The following is a 16,082-nucleotide window of genomic DNA, read 5'->3' as shown; positions in this document are numbered from 1 at the left end:
CTCTCTCTCTCTCTCTCTCTCTCTCTCTCTCTCTCTCTCTCTCTCTCTCTATCTCTATCTCTCTCTCTCTATTTCACCGCCAAATCCTTCGCAATCTCGCCAATGCGCTTAAATGAGCGACAAGCACGACAGCGAATACCAGATATAACGTTGATATTTCTCCTTAATTCTGAACAAATCGCGACGGGAAACTCCTTCGCACGCTTCTTAATATATGTAGTACATTCATAATTGAACATTTAATCAAACTTTTTATAAGTAGATGAATAAGTCATCTTAGCAATCCTATCAATAAGTAATCTTAACTCTTTGTAGATACACTGGATCTCTTTTAACTTAAATAAAATTTCTTTTAAATTTCTTAGCACAAATATCAATTTTTATAATAAAAATTTTAATATTCAAGTTAAATAATTATTTGGTAACGTATAAACAAAGATGTCGAAAAGTAATTCCGAATTTTTCTAGATTTTTTGAAAGTTAAAATAGTGAAAAAATTTGGGGAAAAGAAAAAACTTAGAGTTTACGGAGTAAGTAAAAACATGTGTGCTTATGAAGACTTAATATATAGTATCTTGATTATTATTTTTGAAAACAAAATTAAGATTACTTATTGACTCACCTATTGTAGATGAAGACGTCATAATATATGAAAAGTGGAAATTTCATTTTCATACAATGAAATTCGATATTTCCTCACAATTTAATGAGAGAACTTTATTATAGTGTGATGGCAGTACATCGTGCGAGATTCCCTATAATAGTATCGCTGTAAACTACTGCTTCAGTAGTATGCCAACGTAGAGATCTTTGAAAGATACCAGGGAATGGATGGTTAGCGGTAGCTCGACAAGGGTGCGGTGCTGTGACGGCTGCATTGTTTCTTGCCGACGTAGCTGTACGTAGCAGGATTGCATTGGCGGCTCTGTGGATTGCACTTAGCGTTTTCGCCGTGTTTCTTCCATCATCCCCGCCAATAAGGCGACCTCCGCCTGATACGTCCTTCTTTCCTCTCACCATCACCGCTTTACCCTTCCTGGTAGACTTTACAGTCATTGACCGGCGAGAAGCCACGGAGGTCCAATAAAATCCCATCCTCCAAGTTGTTCCGCAGATTTCTACGAGTTCGAGGGTGACTCGGAGAATATGGAGGACGCAGGAGGGCAAAGCAAGGGTAAATTTTCAAATAGGTTTCCTTAGAGAGAAACGAGGAGCGATGGGAAAATATAGGAGAAGCAAGAGAAGGAAGAAGGGAAAGCACGATGCAAAGACGGCACTCTCGATTCATCGCGTCTCAAGAGCAACATCGGCAGAATTTAATATCGGGCAACGAAAGTTTAATTAGCCGGAAGTTAGGAAGTCGCGACTTGGCGGAATTTGCACTGGCATAGCGAACGAATAGACAAGCAGACAGACGAACGCCGAAGCGAAGCGATACCCCGTCCACTGTGTTTGTAAAACGCGATGGCGAATTGTAAAAAAAAAAAAGGGCAGAGCGTTCAAGAAATGTCCTACTGTAAAATGTAATGAAGATTTCTCTGAATGGCGCTTAACTCGGTCGTATTATATGCGGATTTAAAGAGAAAAATTTAATTAAAACTTCAGAAAGATGTTTTTCAGCCATTTAAACATCAAATAAGTTTGCAAAAGAATGATATGCGCAATATTACCTACTTTTATATACAAGATGCCGCGATATATTTTCAGTTTTCAAATATTTTTTTAAGCTAAATGTTTTCAAACAAAATTTTAACGAAGATATCGATCAAATTAAGTTTATCGGATAACTCCGATATATATGCCGCAGCTATCAAAAACTTAATTTATTAAGTATTTATTATGTTTAAAGTAAACGAACTATTATATATCAGTAAAAACCTTATACTTATTCCACTATTATAAAAAAAATGATTAGAAATCTGAAATATCTATATTTCATATTAAAAAATGAATTTTTTAAAATCCTTATATTTTTGTCGTATATATCCCATAGGGATGGGATGTATGGCTACTCATAGGGGAAGGGGAAATATGTACGGCTCATGAAAAAATTTACAATATGCATATAATGCATATAAATAAGATGACACAATAACTTATAAAATGCGTTTATAAAGTTTTATTAAGGAATAAGAATGATAAATATGTATATGAAGTAATAAATAATAATTACAATCTTTCCATATGTATTACAAGTGTTACGACATGAGATACATATTTCATGTAATGCGTTTACTGCATTTAATGCACCGAATTCAATCTGCGCATCTTTGTACGCTATGGACATAAATCCCGCTCATTAAAAATGCCGTATATCCCAAATAGATGAGATATACAAGACAACAAACTAAACAAAGAATACAAAAGCAAAGTATTTGTATTTTGTTATATAATGTGCTTTATTATTCCTCTACACTCATGTATCACGAAATAACTATTACTAAGTCTTTGGCACATCCTACAGTAATCATTTCATGTAAATTATAATTTATGACGGCGCTACTTAATATATTAACAAATCGATTCAACTCACAATAATTTCATTAATATTAGTAAGAAATTGAAATTATAACAATACTAATATAACATAAAGGCATGTAACAGAGTAGTTGCGGGAAAATTACCCACTCCTTTTATTTTTTTTTTTTTACTTCTGCAGCGTAAATTTCAACGCGGCGTATTTGCCGGAGTTTAGTTACTCTAACTAAATTAAGTGATGATTCATTTATGTAGATTAGATATTATTTAATCAAATTTGAATTTATTGTTCAAGGACTGATTCGTTGCATGCTAAAAATGTTGTACAATACTTAAATAATTAAAAGGGTACAGAATTACGCAAATAAAAATTTAGTTTATTGTACAATTAATGATGATGAGTTTAAAGTGATACTAGAATTATCGATGTTCCAGCTTCGAGTTTTAATACTAATTGCTGAGTGCATTCAGTTGAGATTAATTGAATGTTTGAATTCCGTCAAAACAACAATTTATCTAGAATTCATCGTAAAGTTGTAAATGTTAAAATCAAATTTGCAGCTAACTGTATCGGATTCCAAGCGATGAACAAAATTGTATTATAGAAAAATCCACTATGTATATAAAATCTATAAATATACACATATACATATCTCTCGTTTCTATCATTACATCATTTTTATATATCGTTTCTAATTGTGTACAATTGCGAGATAATTAATACATTAAAATGTAATATATATATCTCAATTAAAATATTTTAATTAAATATATGTATACATGTGTCTGTTTTCTTTTCTTTCTTTATAATTACAATTTGTGTTTCTTCCTCTTTAAAAAGAAATTATAATTATATTTTATATTAATTTTCTTTAATTTTTATTACATATTATTTAACATACGTACATGCGCTTTTTTATTGTGTTATTGCAAAATCTAATAAATTTTTCTGTTTTTTTCTCCGAGTTTAAGTCTTGATATTGTTCATCACGTGGAACTTATGTTCTAGAAGTTCGTCGTCTGTTCACGACGCGCTTACTTGGCTTGCGAAATTTTTCCGAATATTCCGTATGGAGCTGGGTCGTAAATAAAAGGGAATCGCGCAAGTTTCGCGTACCCGGCGGCGGACTGTTCAGGACCACAATGTGAATTGCACACGGGATTTTGGTGTCTTCCAACCCGAGTTGGAGGAAAGCGTCGGAAAGCGTCGATTCGGCGTCCCAGCAGCACGCAGCGTAGTGCTCTTCCTTTCTCTCTCTCTCTCTCTCTCTCTCTCTCGTTTTATCTCTCATCCTCTTCTTACGATCTCCTTCTCTCTCTATCGATGCAAAAAGACATCCCCGAGAGAACGAGATCACCTTGCCGACGAAGGCGGCAAAGATGCTAAATTCACCGGAAACTATTCGGCCATCGAACTAATTTAACGCTCGGTTTAACAGGGTCGCCCGACCTGTCCTCGACTTGTTCCACTGCGATGCGAATCGCGGCCATAAAGGAGCCGTCGACTATCTCGATATGACTTTCGCTCTATCTCACCGACGAACTTTTAGTAGAGATCGAGTGACATTATCGTCGATAGTAAGATACCTTCTGTGCTTTCTCAGTTATGAGATCGCACGTCTCGTCTACTTAATGAGAATTCAGCGTAAATTTAACTTTTAGTGTTCTTCGTAAGTCTGGCAATCCTCACGATGCATCTCGGCACGGAAAAAAGTTTGGTACGGTTTTTTCGGTTTAGAAGCTTTTGGTCTGAAAGCTGAACTGAGAGCGTTGGAAAAATTCCAGCGATCTTAATTAATGTTATGTCCGGGTGCCAAATGTGGTGTCTTTTTTTGAACGAGATTTTTCGTGAGTCGTGTTAAATTAGATGTTACGCATTCTTCTCGGTTGGCTATGTATAAAATTATCTTGTTCATTGAAAATTAATATAAAACTGACAGTAAAGTTCTGTTTTTAATATATATTCGTATACTATATAAAAATGTATCAATAAATAGAAGAAATTAACTTTTTATCCTTTTTAGAACTTCCTAAAATCTATAAAATATTATATCTATAAAAATATTATATCTATAAAATTTTAACTATAATAGTTTTTAAGTTATTGCGAATAAATAATATGCTTTCAAAATTTTTCGCCTGCGAAAATTTTTTTCGACACAATGAAGGTAAATATTTCTGTACCTTACAAAAAAATCACGCGACGGAAGCTATTAAGCATTGTAAAGTATCGGATGTTGGCAAAGACTTGATATTAAATTCCATCCATCCGTTTGACAAACAATAGTCTCGCAAACATTCTCGAATGTCCACGTGGACTAATTTTTCTCTACGACAGAAGCGTTGAACTCTTAAAAGCAACGTAAGTTAAAAAAATTGAAAAAACATATCGATATTACGTCACATGATCAACAGCGTATTAGGCTTTGTTTTTTGAGATGCGTGGTCTTAAAAATTTCAATTCTAAATGGTCCGCAATTCGCATAGTTGCACTCAGCTTTTTTTAAATGCTACTACCTCGCCTAAAAGGCTGCGTTTCTCTAAAATGCGGCGGAGAAGTGTTATAACTCCGTGTCGCTGGCACGAAAAGCAATGAGGGGAAAGAGGAGCGATGAGAGGTCACGAAAAATACGGGGGCGGTGTAGGTGATAACAAAAAGAGGCGGGAGGACGCTGAACCGCGAAAACAAGACACTGACTCGACGAAGCGGCGCTAAGCCTTTTGTCGCGATCGTGCCAATCTTATCAATTTCTCATCGGCAGTTTTTATGCACTCACAAAAAATTTATTTTCGACAGATAAAACTATTCTTCATCGTTCAATTGTTTTATATTAACAATATATACGGGGAGTATAAAAAGTTATTCAGCATTTATATAGTAAATCTACAATTATTTATACAGAGTCCCGACTGCAATTTTTACAATTTTGGTTTTTTTTAGTATGAAAAATGCTATTAGAACTGTCATTATTTCTTTCATATTAATAGAATCATGTTAACGAATATCCAAAAATCTGTAAAAATAGCATGACGTTCTATTATAATAAGTTAATTATTATACTAACATACAAAATTGTTTATATCTCAGAAACGATTGAGTTTTCGTGTTCATTAAGGTTTTTTTACTTGATATTGTGTGTTATATTTACTATATAAATGTTGAATAATTTTTTTTAACACCCTGTATATAACAATAACAAAATCTATCTTTCTCAAAGGGAGAGTGAAGAAATTGCGACACCTAAAGAAAAAATAAAATAAAATCGATGATTATTAATCAATTAATAAAAGACTTTATCCAAAAGATACGCCTGTTTGGCTTTAAAATACAATAATTAACATTCACATATTACCAATATAAGCTATAATTAAAAAAAAATCCTTGCTATTCAGAATTACTTGCCGTTATGCGAAGTAAAATTATAATTTATGTTATATTAATAACATGTAAATGTTAATTATTGTAGTTAAATGTTTAAAGCTAATATCTTTTGAATAAATATTTCTATAATTAATAATCTCATCGGTTTTATATAATTTTGATATTAGCAATGTCCCCATTCCTTTCTATATCAAAATCATCGAAAATACGTAATGATATTTACTTTAACCAGCTTATGCGTTTTATGATTATAATGACACTTGGGCTAGATGCAAGAAATAAGAGATTATCATTACTCTAATGCTGCAATAGTAGCACGTTCACGTTTATTTCATGTTCACAGTTCTCCCACTGTCTCCTAATAATTAACTTATTAAGTTTGCTTTTTAATCAAACGATACATTATTTTATAAAATCACAATGAGATAATTGAAGCATCCTTAAGTATGCTTAATGAAAGAGGATTAATGTAGCGACACTTTGTGCGTCTCTGGAATTTTCTGTAATTCGCGTCTGTGATACCTCTCAACTTCTCAAATGCACAAAGCGTTAATTTAACAGCGAGTGATGTCGCTAGGAAGCGAACAATATGCTTGTCCAACTCTTCCTTCGTCATCTTATCAGCTTCAATGTGTGCGACCAAAATAGACAAGATGGTGCACTCTCATCATTAGCCTTCCATTGTTCCGTAGTTCTCATCCGCGTTCGACCTATTTTATGCCTTATCAGTCAGCATCTCTACAAGGTACTGGCTGAAGTACACCGGAGAAACTACTGAGTTCTCGTGACGAGATCGTCCGTACCACCGATTGAAATTATCGAATTTTCGTGACGAGATCGTCAGACACCCTTTGTGCCACCATTCCGGATGGTATAAACACAATAGCTTCGGCTAAATAAAGAAAATAAGCGACGAGTCACTTATAAATTAATCATACATTAATTAGAAAATTGCTAAAATAAAATCTTCGTGTTATATGTATTTCTAATCCTCAATAACTAAACTACATCTAAATTCTAAATGAAAACTACATCTAAATTCTAAAACGTCCTATTTGAAGTACAGAACGCAAATAACTTATACCTTCGGCGACAGGAAAATTCGATTTTAATCTAGATAATTTAAAATTTCATAGCATCAATTAAACAGATTTTACAACCGTTTGAAATTTTTGCTTCGAATCTAAATAACTCATTGCTGTAATTACGGATTAATTATAATTAAGATATAAATAGTGAACTAGAAAATCTAATCACTGAAGTAATTTGTTAGTTTATGGAAAATTGCGAAGGTGAGTTAAATACTGAAAAATTACGATGTTGAAAAAACATGGTTCGACTAAATAAAATGAGATTTTATCAATTTTTCCATGAAAGGAATATCTAATAAATTCAGAGAAATTAGGGGATTTTCTCGAATTTGTTTGCATAGGACATAGCAGGTGCAGCCTGCCGTTGTCCTTTCAAATACCGAGCATATTTTCGACGATGTCGGTGCATTTGGCTCAACGGGTCGGCAGAAATATCGTCGGCGAACATTTCGGCCATTAGCATTTCGGACACTCATGATTTATTCATGAAGAAAGCGCCACGTGCGACCGGAAGCCGAAGAGGAGGCTGAAACTACCAGAGGTCGGCGGCGTGTGGGAAATGCGCAACAATGCATCACGATTCACTGTGTGCGGAAGGCCAAGCGTGAGAGAACCATGTATAAACGTGTTTAGTTAAGTAGATGCATAAAATGCGGGGATATTCTGCGTCTGGGCATCCCGAGAAATGCTATGGATGAACGGCCGCTCACGTACAGGGTGGATCACAATTATACCGCTAGAACATTTCGCCCTGAACACATGAAACGTAACGGGCATAAGAGATTAGCGAGATGTAAGAGATCGCCGAGGGAACGTTTATGCATGGCCCGTGAGTTTCGCGAAAGATGCGCATTTACATTCTTTTATATAATATTTTTGAGAGAAAGAAATTTAAATATTATTTTATATGTAAAAAAAGATATTACACAATATTATATTTTACATATAAAAGAATTATTTTTATACTATATTATTTTATACTGTAATTATTTTTATACTGTAAATTTTAAAGATAATTAATAGTTGAGCTCTTGTATTACTATGAAAATAAGAAAGATTGAGATCAATGCCAGAATTTCTTTTTAATCAGCATCCCTTGTCGGGTGTTTCTGCAAATTGCTACTATTAGACTATTCGGCGTATTAATTATTGCATAATTAATGCCTCATTATTATTCAGCTTTTTACGTGCTTATCGTTAACTTCGTATTTTCCTTTCCTTAACTTCGTGGTAATCTCAGAGCTCACTTAGAGTATCGAGGGAGGATTTCCGGACTTCTACTCGAAGAGATCCGGGCTGACGGACTTACGAGGAGTCCTACGAGGACTTACCGGTAACCACGAGCCTGGCGTACGAGGAACTTTCCACGGTGTCACCGGTAACGTGGTGTACAGTGCGGCAACGGTAGGTCGAGTGAGCATCAGCTGGAGTCACCGAGAAGATGAGCAGCTCTCCGGTGGGCAGCATATGGTGCTTCTCGCCTGCGAACAGAAACAGCAACAAAGCGAAAGTCAGCGATATTGCACGGGAAAGAGCAAAATGTTTTGTATCGTTTGTTCATAATTTTGGTACATATAAAGAAAAAAAAATTTTTCTTTAGGAATATAATCAGCAGCAAAAGGAAAAAATTTATCATACGATTTTAGTAGGATATTAAATTAGATGTGACAGAATTATTGCACAGGAGATTCTATTATAAATCAAAATGTTTTTTATAGTTAAATGAATATATTGTGTTAGATTAATTTTATATTAGTATATTCCCTGCTAAAAATGAGACAGGTATTTGCAAATTCGGAAACGGTGGAGGGAAAATTATTTTTTAAATTTATCCCAACCTGCCCTCTCTTCTAAAGTACGACGTGAACTCCGCGAAACACTCAGCGTGGCGCATTTTTCATCGACTCAACGAGTCGCTTTCTCATTCTCTCTCCTATATTCGCGCCTGTCTCGTCTCCGTTGGCCTTTCATTAATATGGAAATTTCTTCTAATGGAAAAATGCGCAGGCGAATCTCACGCGCGGAAGCGGCCGGCTATAAAAATTGCGTTATGAGAAACAATAGTAGCTGCGGAGAAAATAATTCGTTAAACTAGTCCCCTCCTAATGAAGGGATCGACTCTGTTTAAGCGATCCAATATAAAAAGAACGATCAGCAGCAGGACCACGCTCGACGCGCTGGAACGCAAAAAGGAGAAGTATCGACACGAGTGAGAATCAATACTCGTAAAAATTCGAGCGTAACCACTGGGAGAGCGTGCCTGCTAGCACACTCGGTGGCTTAAAACGGTGGATATTCTGCTAAAATAAAAAAAAAAGATTAACGCCTCTCGAGTGAATTCCGCTGACGATCGGTGTTGCACGCGCTCGTGCCTCCTATCATATCCCCGAGGATGAAGCTTCGAAAAAATTATTTAAAGAGTTTTTAAATAGATTTTTAAATACATTCTGATCTGTCTCCCTTTTCTTTCGATTATATATTACAACGTTGCATTTTCTATTAAAATTGGGAAGAAACAGAAACTGGATCACGAGTTTTCATTTATTAGTAATTTGACTCGTGTTCATTATTAATAATATTTTGATATTATAAGTTCGTGCTATTTTCAACGCTAATTGTAAGAAGCAGAATAATCTCTGATATTACTATATTAATGAATATTTCAATAATAAATTGATAATTAACGCTCCGCGTACACAAAGCAAATGTACGCAACATGAAAATATATTGTCTGCCCTTTCTCTCTCTCTTAATACAGCTGTCCGTCATATTTAATAAATAAATGGCACACGTTTGCATGTGATAAAATATAAACGCTGTCAACAGCTTGTTGTTCAAATCAATAAATTGAAAAACGTATCTAAAAGCATTCAACAAATACTTATACATGTTTAGTCTGCATTCATAAATAGAATTATTATATTATTCTCGTTGTAGTCGCAAAATTCATGTATAAAAAAGAATATTAGAAATGTAAAATGATCCTTTTTCATTTCAATTAATTAATCGCATTCCATATAAGTGTTCCGTGTAAATACATAATGTTCGAGTTTTGAGATAAAATTTATATTTTCAAATGCATTGCTTTTATAGAGAGTACTGGGCAAAATTTTTAATTCGAAGAATTCTAGATACGAAAAACATGTTTACTATTGAACTCTGTAAAAGCATCAAATATAGCATATTACAAGCTCAATAATCGACCAGTCACGCGTAATTACCTATGCCATCGAAATTAATATTGCGAATTTCACTAATTGTTCGCAATATGTACGAATAATTGAAAAATTCTCTCGCAATGCAGTGCAGGAAAAGAGACATATAGATAGCTACAGAGATAAAGAAAGGGAGAAAGAAAGAAGGGAGAGGGCGAAAGAAACATCATAATGAATTAATTTCCTGATGGTTGAACAGTCGATAGAACACGTCGATAGAAGTTGAATTTAAATTCGCCGACATTGAATGCTTTCGACAATGAATGAACATTAACCAAACCCCGCAGGAATTTAATGGGCCTATACCATGGAAAACTGATTCTCCGAAAGCTCTTCGCTGCGAAGAGTTTTCAGTTATCTTTCTCGAATTGGCAATCGTACTAACAGGCTACTTCACTTCCTCGTTTTACTGATCTCATGCACTTGATATTCTGCATTATATGAGGATTAATCAAAGCGAATAACATGGAGAATACTTCGTTATTGGAAAATTTTAATTTCCTCGGTAAACAATTAATGTGCGGAATGTAAGGGCCAATGCACATTTTGCTTGCGTAATATTTTTTGCGATAAATAAAATTTATATTACACCGTTCTTCAGTTCAGTTTCATTTGCCTTTATAAATAAAGTTGTTCTGGAGATACCAGTTTTTTATTTTCTTCATTAAAATTCATATGAGTTGTACTGTAATACAGTTTATCTATACGATCGAATACGAAAGCATTACATAATTTTCATTAATAGATATACAAGATTTCATTAATTATTGTTGTACCTAGGAAATTTTATTTCTCGGGTTGTTTTAAATTTCCATGTTAAATAAGACCGGAAATATTTTTCGGTTGAAATTTTTCACGAAAAGAAAGATGACTCTCTCAGTTAAAGAATACGCTTCGGTAATTCGTGATGGAAGTTTCATATCTGCGGTTCCTATTTGTTGCGCGCGTTTAGGTCAGCATCCGGATATACCTGCATCTTTCGCATCACGTGACACGAATTAGAAACCTAGCGGACGGAAACGCGGTAAATGAGAGCTGTGTCCAATCATTTTTTTTCCCCTCGGCCGGAATTCACTGCGGTCGCGATTACTCACATTTTTCCGCAGTCGCGCTCGGAGACGTGCATGTATAGTATATCACGGTGGCGCGCCGGCGTTTTCCGCCTCCGTAAGCATGTCGGCCGCATGTACGCGTGACTCCGTGGAAAAATGCATCGCGCGAAAAATATCTCGCAGTCTCTCCCTTTACGTTCGCCAGTTTCTCCCTCATCCCTTCACCACCGTGCCCTCTTCCTCATGTCTACAACGTTCAAAACGAGTGCATTTTCCGCCGATGCGTTCGCATCCGCGCCGCGCTGGCAATGTCAATATTTCGTTGTTGGCGCCGCGAGCATCCTCGCCGCGTGTGCACGTTTATAACGGGAGAAATTGCGCGAAATTCCAGCCGTTGAAATGCGTCGGGAGGGAGAAAGGACAGACGGGTAGTAGAGAGGTGCGAGCAGGAATGCACGTAAGTCTGGTTACCTTAAGATCGTGCTCGTGCAATGCAATGGTGGTGCATACCGTCGGCGCCCACCGGCTGCATACGGCGATGAATGCCGACCGTATTGCCATCGTATGAGAGAGAAGGGGGTAAGAGAAATGGATGGGTCTAACCATGGTAAAGAAAAGAAGCGTGAGGGAGGAGAGACGAAGCAATGAATCGATCGTAATAAAAATAACTCGAGCGCGAGGGATTCTTCGGCGTTTTGTCCGCTCATTGTGCGCCGCCCCGGAATGATTATGCGCGGCGATCATGCCGTCGGGCATGAGAAATAGTTGGCATACTTAAGGGGTTCCAAGTACGGAACATCCTTATATATATAGGGATGTTAAAATTTATTTCGAACTTGTTGACAATCGACTGTGGCAGTAATTAAATACCTAATCGGATTGTATTAACTTTTTCTAATAGTTTCTAATAGTTTCTGGCAGGATCTAATTAATTTCAATTGTGTTTCAATTTTCGATAACGTTAATTAAAATTGTATTTCAATTACTATTATTTTTATACATAATGGAAGTAAATATCTATATCATAATTAATTATATATTGTGCTATAATTAAAAATTGTGCTATAATTTGCAATTATATTTTATCCTTGAATATTTATAAGAAGTGACAGTATTTTATTAATATTAAAATCTTTTTAAGAATTCATATATTTTATTTATAATGGATGCGTGTATATAAATAAAAGTATCTCTTTTATGGATGTATACATAAAACATCATCGGAAATACAGAATGTTAAGTAACAGAAATGACTATGATGTAGCTGGTTAAACGCGGATATTAATTGCTTTTTTATGTGATGCGCAAAGAAAATAATTAACTTCAATGGAAATAAATATGATATTTGATGTAATTTTTTCGGTTAATTAAACTTTCTATTAAACAATTAGAAAGCATCATTGATGAACAAAAGCTAATAAAATTTGATATTTATTTCTTTCATGACAATGCGTACAATATCTTTAGCTTTATCGTACAATGTCAATCGCAAAATACTAAAGCTATACTAATCAAATTTTATCATTAATAAAATTATAGACCAACAAAAATTCATACAGTTCACAACTAATACTTAATTAAACTAATATCAAGGGAATTTAACAGTACTTAAAGGCAAAAGAGTTAGAGAAATTTTGCTATGGCTAACTGAAATCCCTGCTGTTCCTCAGGGAGACTTTAGTACAGCTATGAGATTCATACGCGAATACAATTTCGTGCTATAATAAAGGTAATGGACTATGTTTGAGAGTTCACGAATCGCGACGAACCGTTATGGACTTTCGACCAAACACTGGCGGCGGTGGCCAGAAGTTATTTGTTTAGTTGATGAAGCGACGATCTATCCGATATCGCGAGAGCGAGCTCTATAAATATTTTTATAATATAACCGAACACCCAGTAAATATGAGTGTGTCAGCATATAACAAATCAAAGGTGTATTGAAGCGAAAAATAAAAGTACTGCCACCGATCTAATAGGCGTAGCGAGATTCCTTTCAACAACGAATCTGCAAAAGGATACACATAAGGGAGAGTTGACTCTGGAATCAAACGTCACAAATTGGTTGTGCTGTGAAATCCGCGAAATACTGATAAGTGCTGTGAAATTTCTTGAACGTTGAATAAATTAGTAATTTATATCCGCATACTGTCAACCGCAGTATTTGAACAGCATCCTTTATTTTCGATATTTTATATATACATCAATAAACAAGATATTCTCTTTGTAATATAAAATATACTATCAATTATAATTATATACAAAAAATGTAAATGTAAGTATGATTTTAATTAAATTGTATATAAAATAATATATGTAATAATATATATTAACATTTTATTATATATATGTATATTAATTGCTCAAAATTTAGGAGAAATGTGATCGAAATTTGAAACGTACAATATTATTCATCAAGTGAGATATTAAATACACTCTGCTTTCGAATTTACATATATATATATGTGTGTGTGTGTGTGTGTGTGTGTGTGTGTGTGTGTGTGTGTGTGTGTGTAGTGTAATACATGCACACAGGTAGTGACATAATATCTCTATTCGATATATCTCTCACATCGAAGCGATAACCCTGTCGAGGGTTAATCAGCTTAAATGCAAGTTTAATCAACAAGTATATCAAAACTTATGCCCATTTGCGTTGCTCTAATATCCGAGTGGGATATTGTCAGTTAATGGCTACTGCATGTTCTATACATATTATATATAACATAAAGCTATTGGATTCCGTATAAATAATAAATCACATTATAGATTCTCTATTTTTATCTCTTCTCAAAACTTTTTCTTCCTACACAAACATCTATATGTTATTTTATAAACTGACAATTTTTATTTTTTAATTATTTATCTTTTATTACATTTATTTCCTATTCTTTTATTTCTTCAGAATTGTTTAAAAATTAAATCAATTAAAAGAGAATGAAGGGAAAGAAATTAAAAAACAATGAATGCACTAAAATGCTTCGAATGCGAAAGAGAACGCAATAGAAGACGGGGTGACTACAATTTCCTTCATAATGGCGGCCTCGGTCTGAGCGATGATTTATGTATACGCCGATTATTACCGAAATATATCTCACGCGCTGGATTTATTCCGACCGCGAGTGGATTCTCTCTGGAGTGTCGTGTACGAAACACGAATCCGCGAATTTTTAAGGAAAGTTCGTTCCGTTCCCATGAGCGTCGTTCGTCACTCGCAGAAACCGCGGTAAATCGACCTCGAGTCCGCGAAAATTACGTTATTCCAGCAATCTTTGTCAATACGCGGTTTCGTATTCATTGCGTTATATAAGATTGAATATAAAATAACAAATCAGAAACTTCAGGCAGTCACCGCGATTACCTATTTATGTTTATACAAGTTTTCGATAAGAAAATGCTAGTTTTCACAGAAACGAGTCATAAAATGATACTTAAAGAACTATTAAGAGCGTAGAAATGGTGATTAAAGAAACTTATGCTGCGCCATTTATTTGTGCGGACGTTAAGACATTTTTCGTCATGCTTCCTTATGCGGAGCAAGCACAATTACTTCTTTCATGACTTTACGGAATGCTGGTAAGTGCGCCACTTTACTTCGCGCGTCCGCGACTTATTGCGACTTCGCTTAAGTTCGCCGGGACAAAGTACGCAAACTTTCGTTTTACGGGGGTTAAAACAGAGACGTTGTCAAATTGCGTTTCGCTGGATTAATTTTTCAAGCGTACAGCAACGATGAAGTTCCAAATGACGGTGATAACTCTTCGAACATTGTTACGTTAACAACGCAACATCATTATAGAAATATAATACTGACCAATACTGAAAGATAATAATTAATTTACTTAATTTAGTTACTTATTTTAAATATTAAAAACATTGTTGTTCAGTACTTTTAGTACTCCAAATAAATAATTAATTATATTGTCTTTCAATGATACTTTGGCCAATATGAGGTTTTTGTAAAGAAAAAAAATATTCTGTCAAAAAAATATTCTAATATCACATGTCAGATTGCTTCAAAAAATAAATTAGAATATAATGTGAGTAATTTACAGTGCAAAAATACACGCAAATCAAATTATTCGCTCGACAGAAATTAATCTTATTTAGTCCACATGAGGATTTTTTTTCGATTCTTTACTACGCACTCGTGTACCAGATTAATTTTCATCACTTTTACAAATATAAAAAATTATTATTAAATGATTTTTACATCTACTTCAATATCTTTAGAAAATATTTATAGATATTTGTAAAAAAAAAGAAAAAATAAAGAGCAATTAGCTAAAGCTCCTAGTATTTCAAAGAAAATACGCACGAATAATTAAATTAATGTATTGTAAGTAATAAAAACTTATAAACTAGATTTAATAAACGATATACAGAATTTATAGCTTGTTCCATTTAAATATCATATTATATTCTGAATTGTATAATATAAAAAAAAATAATACATTCTGAATTGAGGATTTTAGAATTCACGAGTTTAGTCTCGCGCTTTTACTTGATGAAAAATTCAAGATGATTACTTTTGCTTTACTTGGAAGAGGATTTCAGGACATGGCGAATGAGTAGTAAGTAAAAGCATGGCTGTTATTATTGTACGTATTATTCAGCTATTTAAGCAAGCTTATCTGCATGCAAAAAATAGTATCGTATAAAAAGGTATTATCTCTATTAATTCATATACAAAAAATTTAGGCACTTATCAATAGTATCGAATATTCTTCCCTACAATAATGATATAGTATATTATCATATTGGGAGAAGGTATAATATTTCACAAATAAGGAAGAATAATTAATTAATCGATTCATCTCGTTATAAATGCACGTACATCATGGCTTATTTTAATTATTAAAAA

The 16,082-nt window shown here is 34.2% G+C and overlaps 1 protein-coding gene across 1 annotated transcript in view; it reads right to left on the bottom strand.

Annotated features, from left to right (window-relative positions):
- LOC108687433 (Down syndrome cell adhesion molecule-like protein Dscam2) overlaps positions 1-16,082 on the bottom strand; it is an 83,316-nt gene that overhangs the window by 59,082 nt on the left and 8,152 nt on the right. The window contains exon 3 of the mRNA XM_018193186.1: positions 8,283-8,432. Within this exon, the coding sequence (XP_018048675.1) occupies positions 8,283-8,432 (150 nt within the window). The remainder of the gene's footprint in view (positions 1-8,282; positions 8,433-16,082) is intronic.

Source organism: Atta colombica, unplaced genomic scaffold (assembly GCF_001594045.1).
Source record: "Atta colombica isolate Treedump-2 unplaced genomic scaffold, Acol1.0 scaffold207, whole genome shotgun sequence".
Classification (NCBI taxonomy): Eukaryota; Metazoa; Arthropoda; class Insecta; order Hymenoptera; family Formicidae; genus Atta; species Atta colombica.
This window is presented reverse-complemented; position numbering and strand designations above follow the sequence as displayed.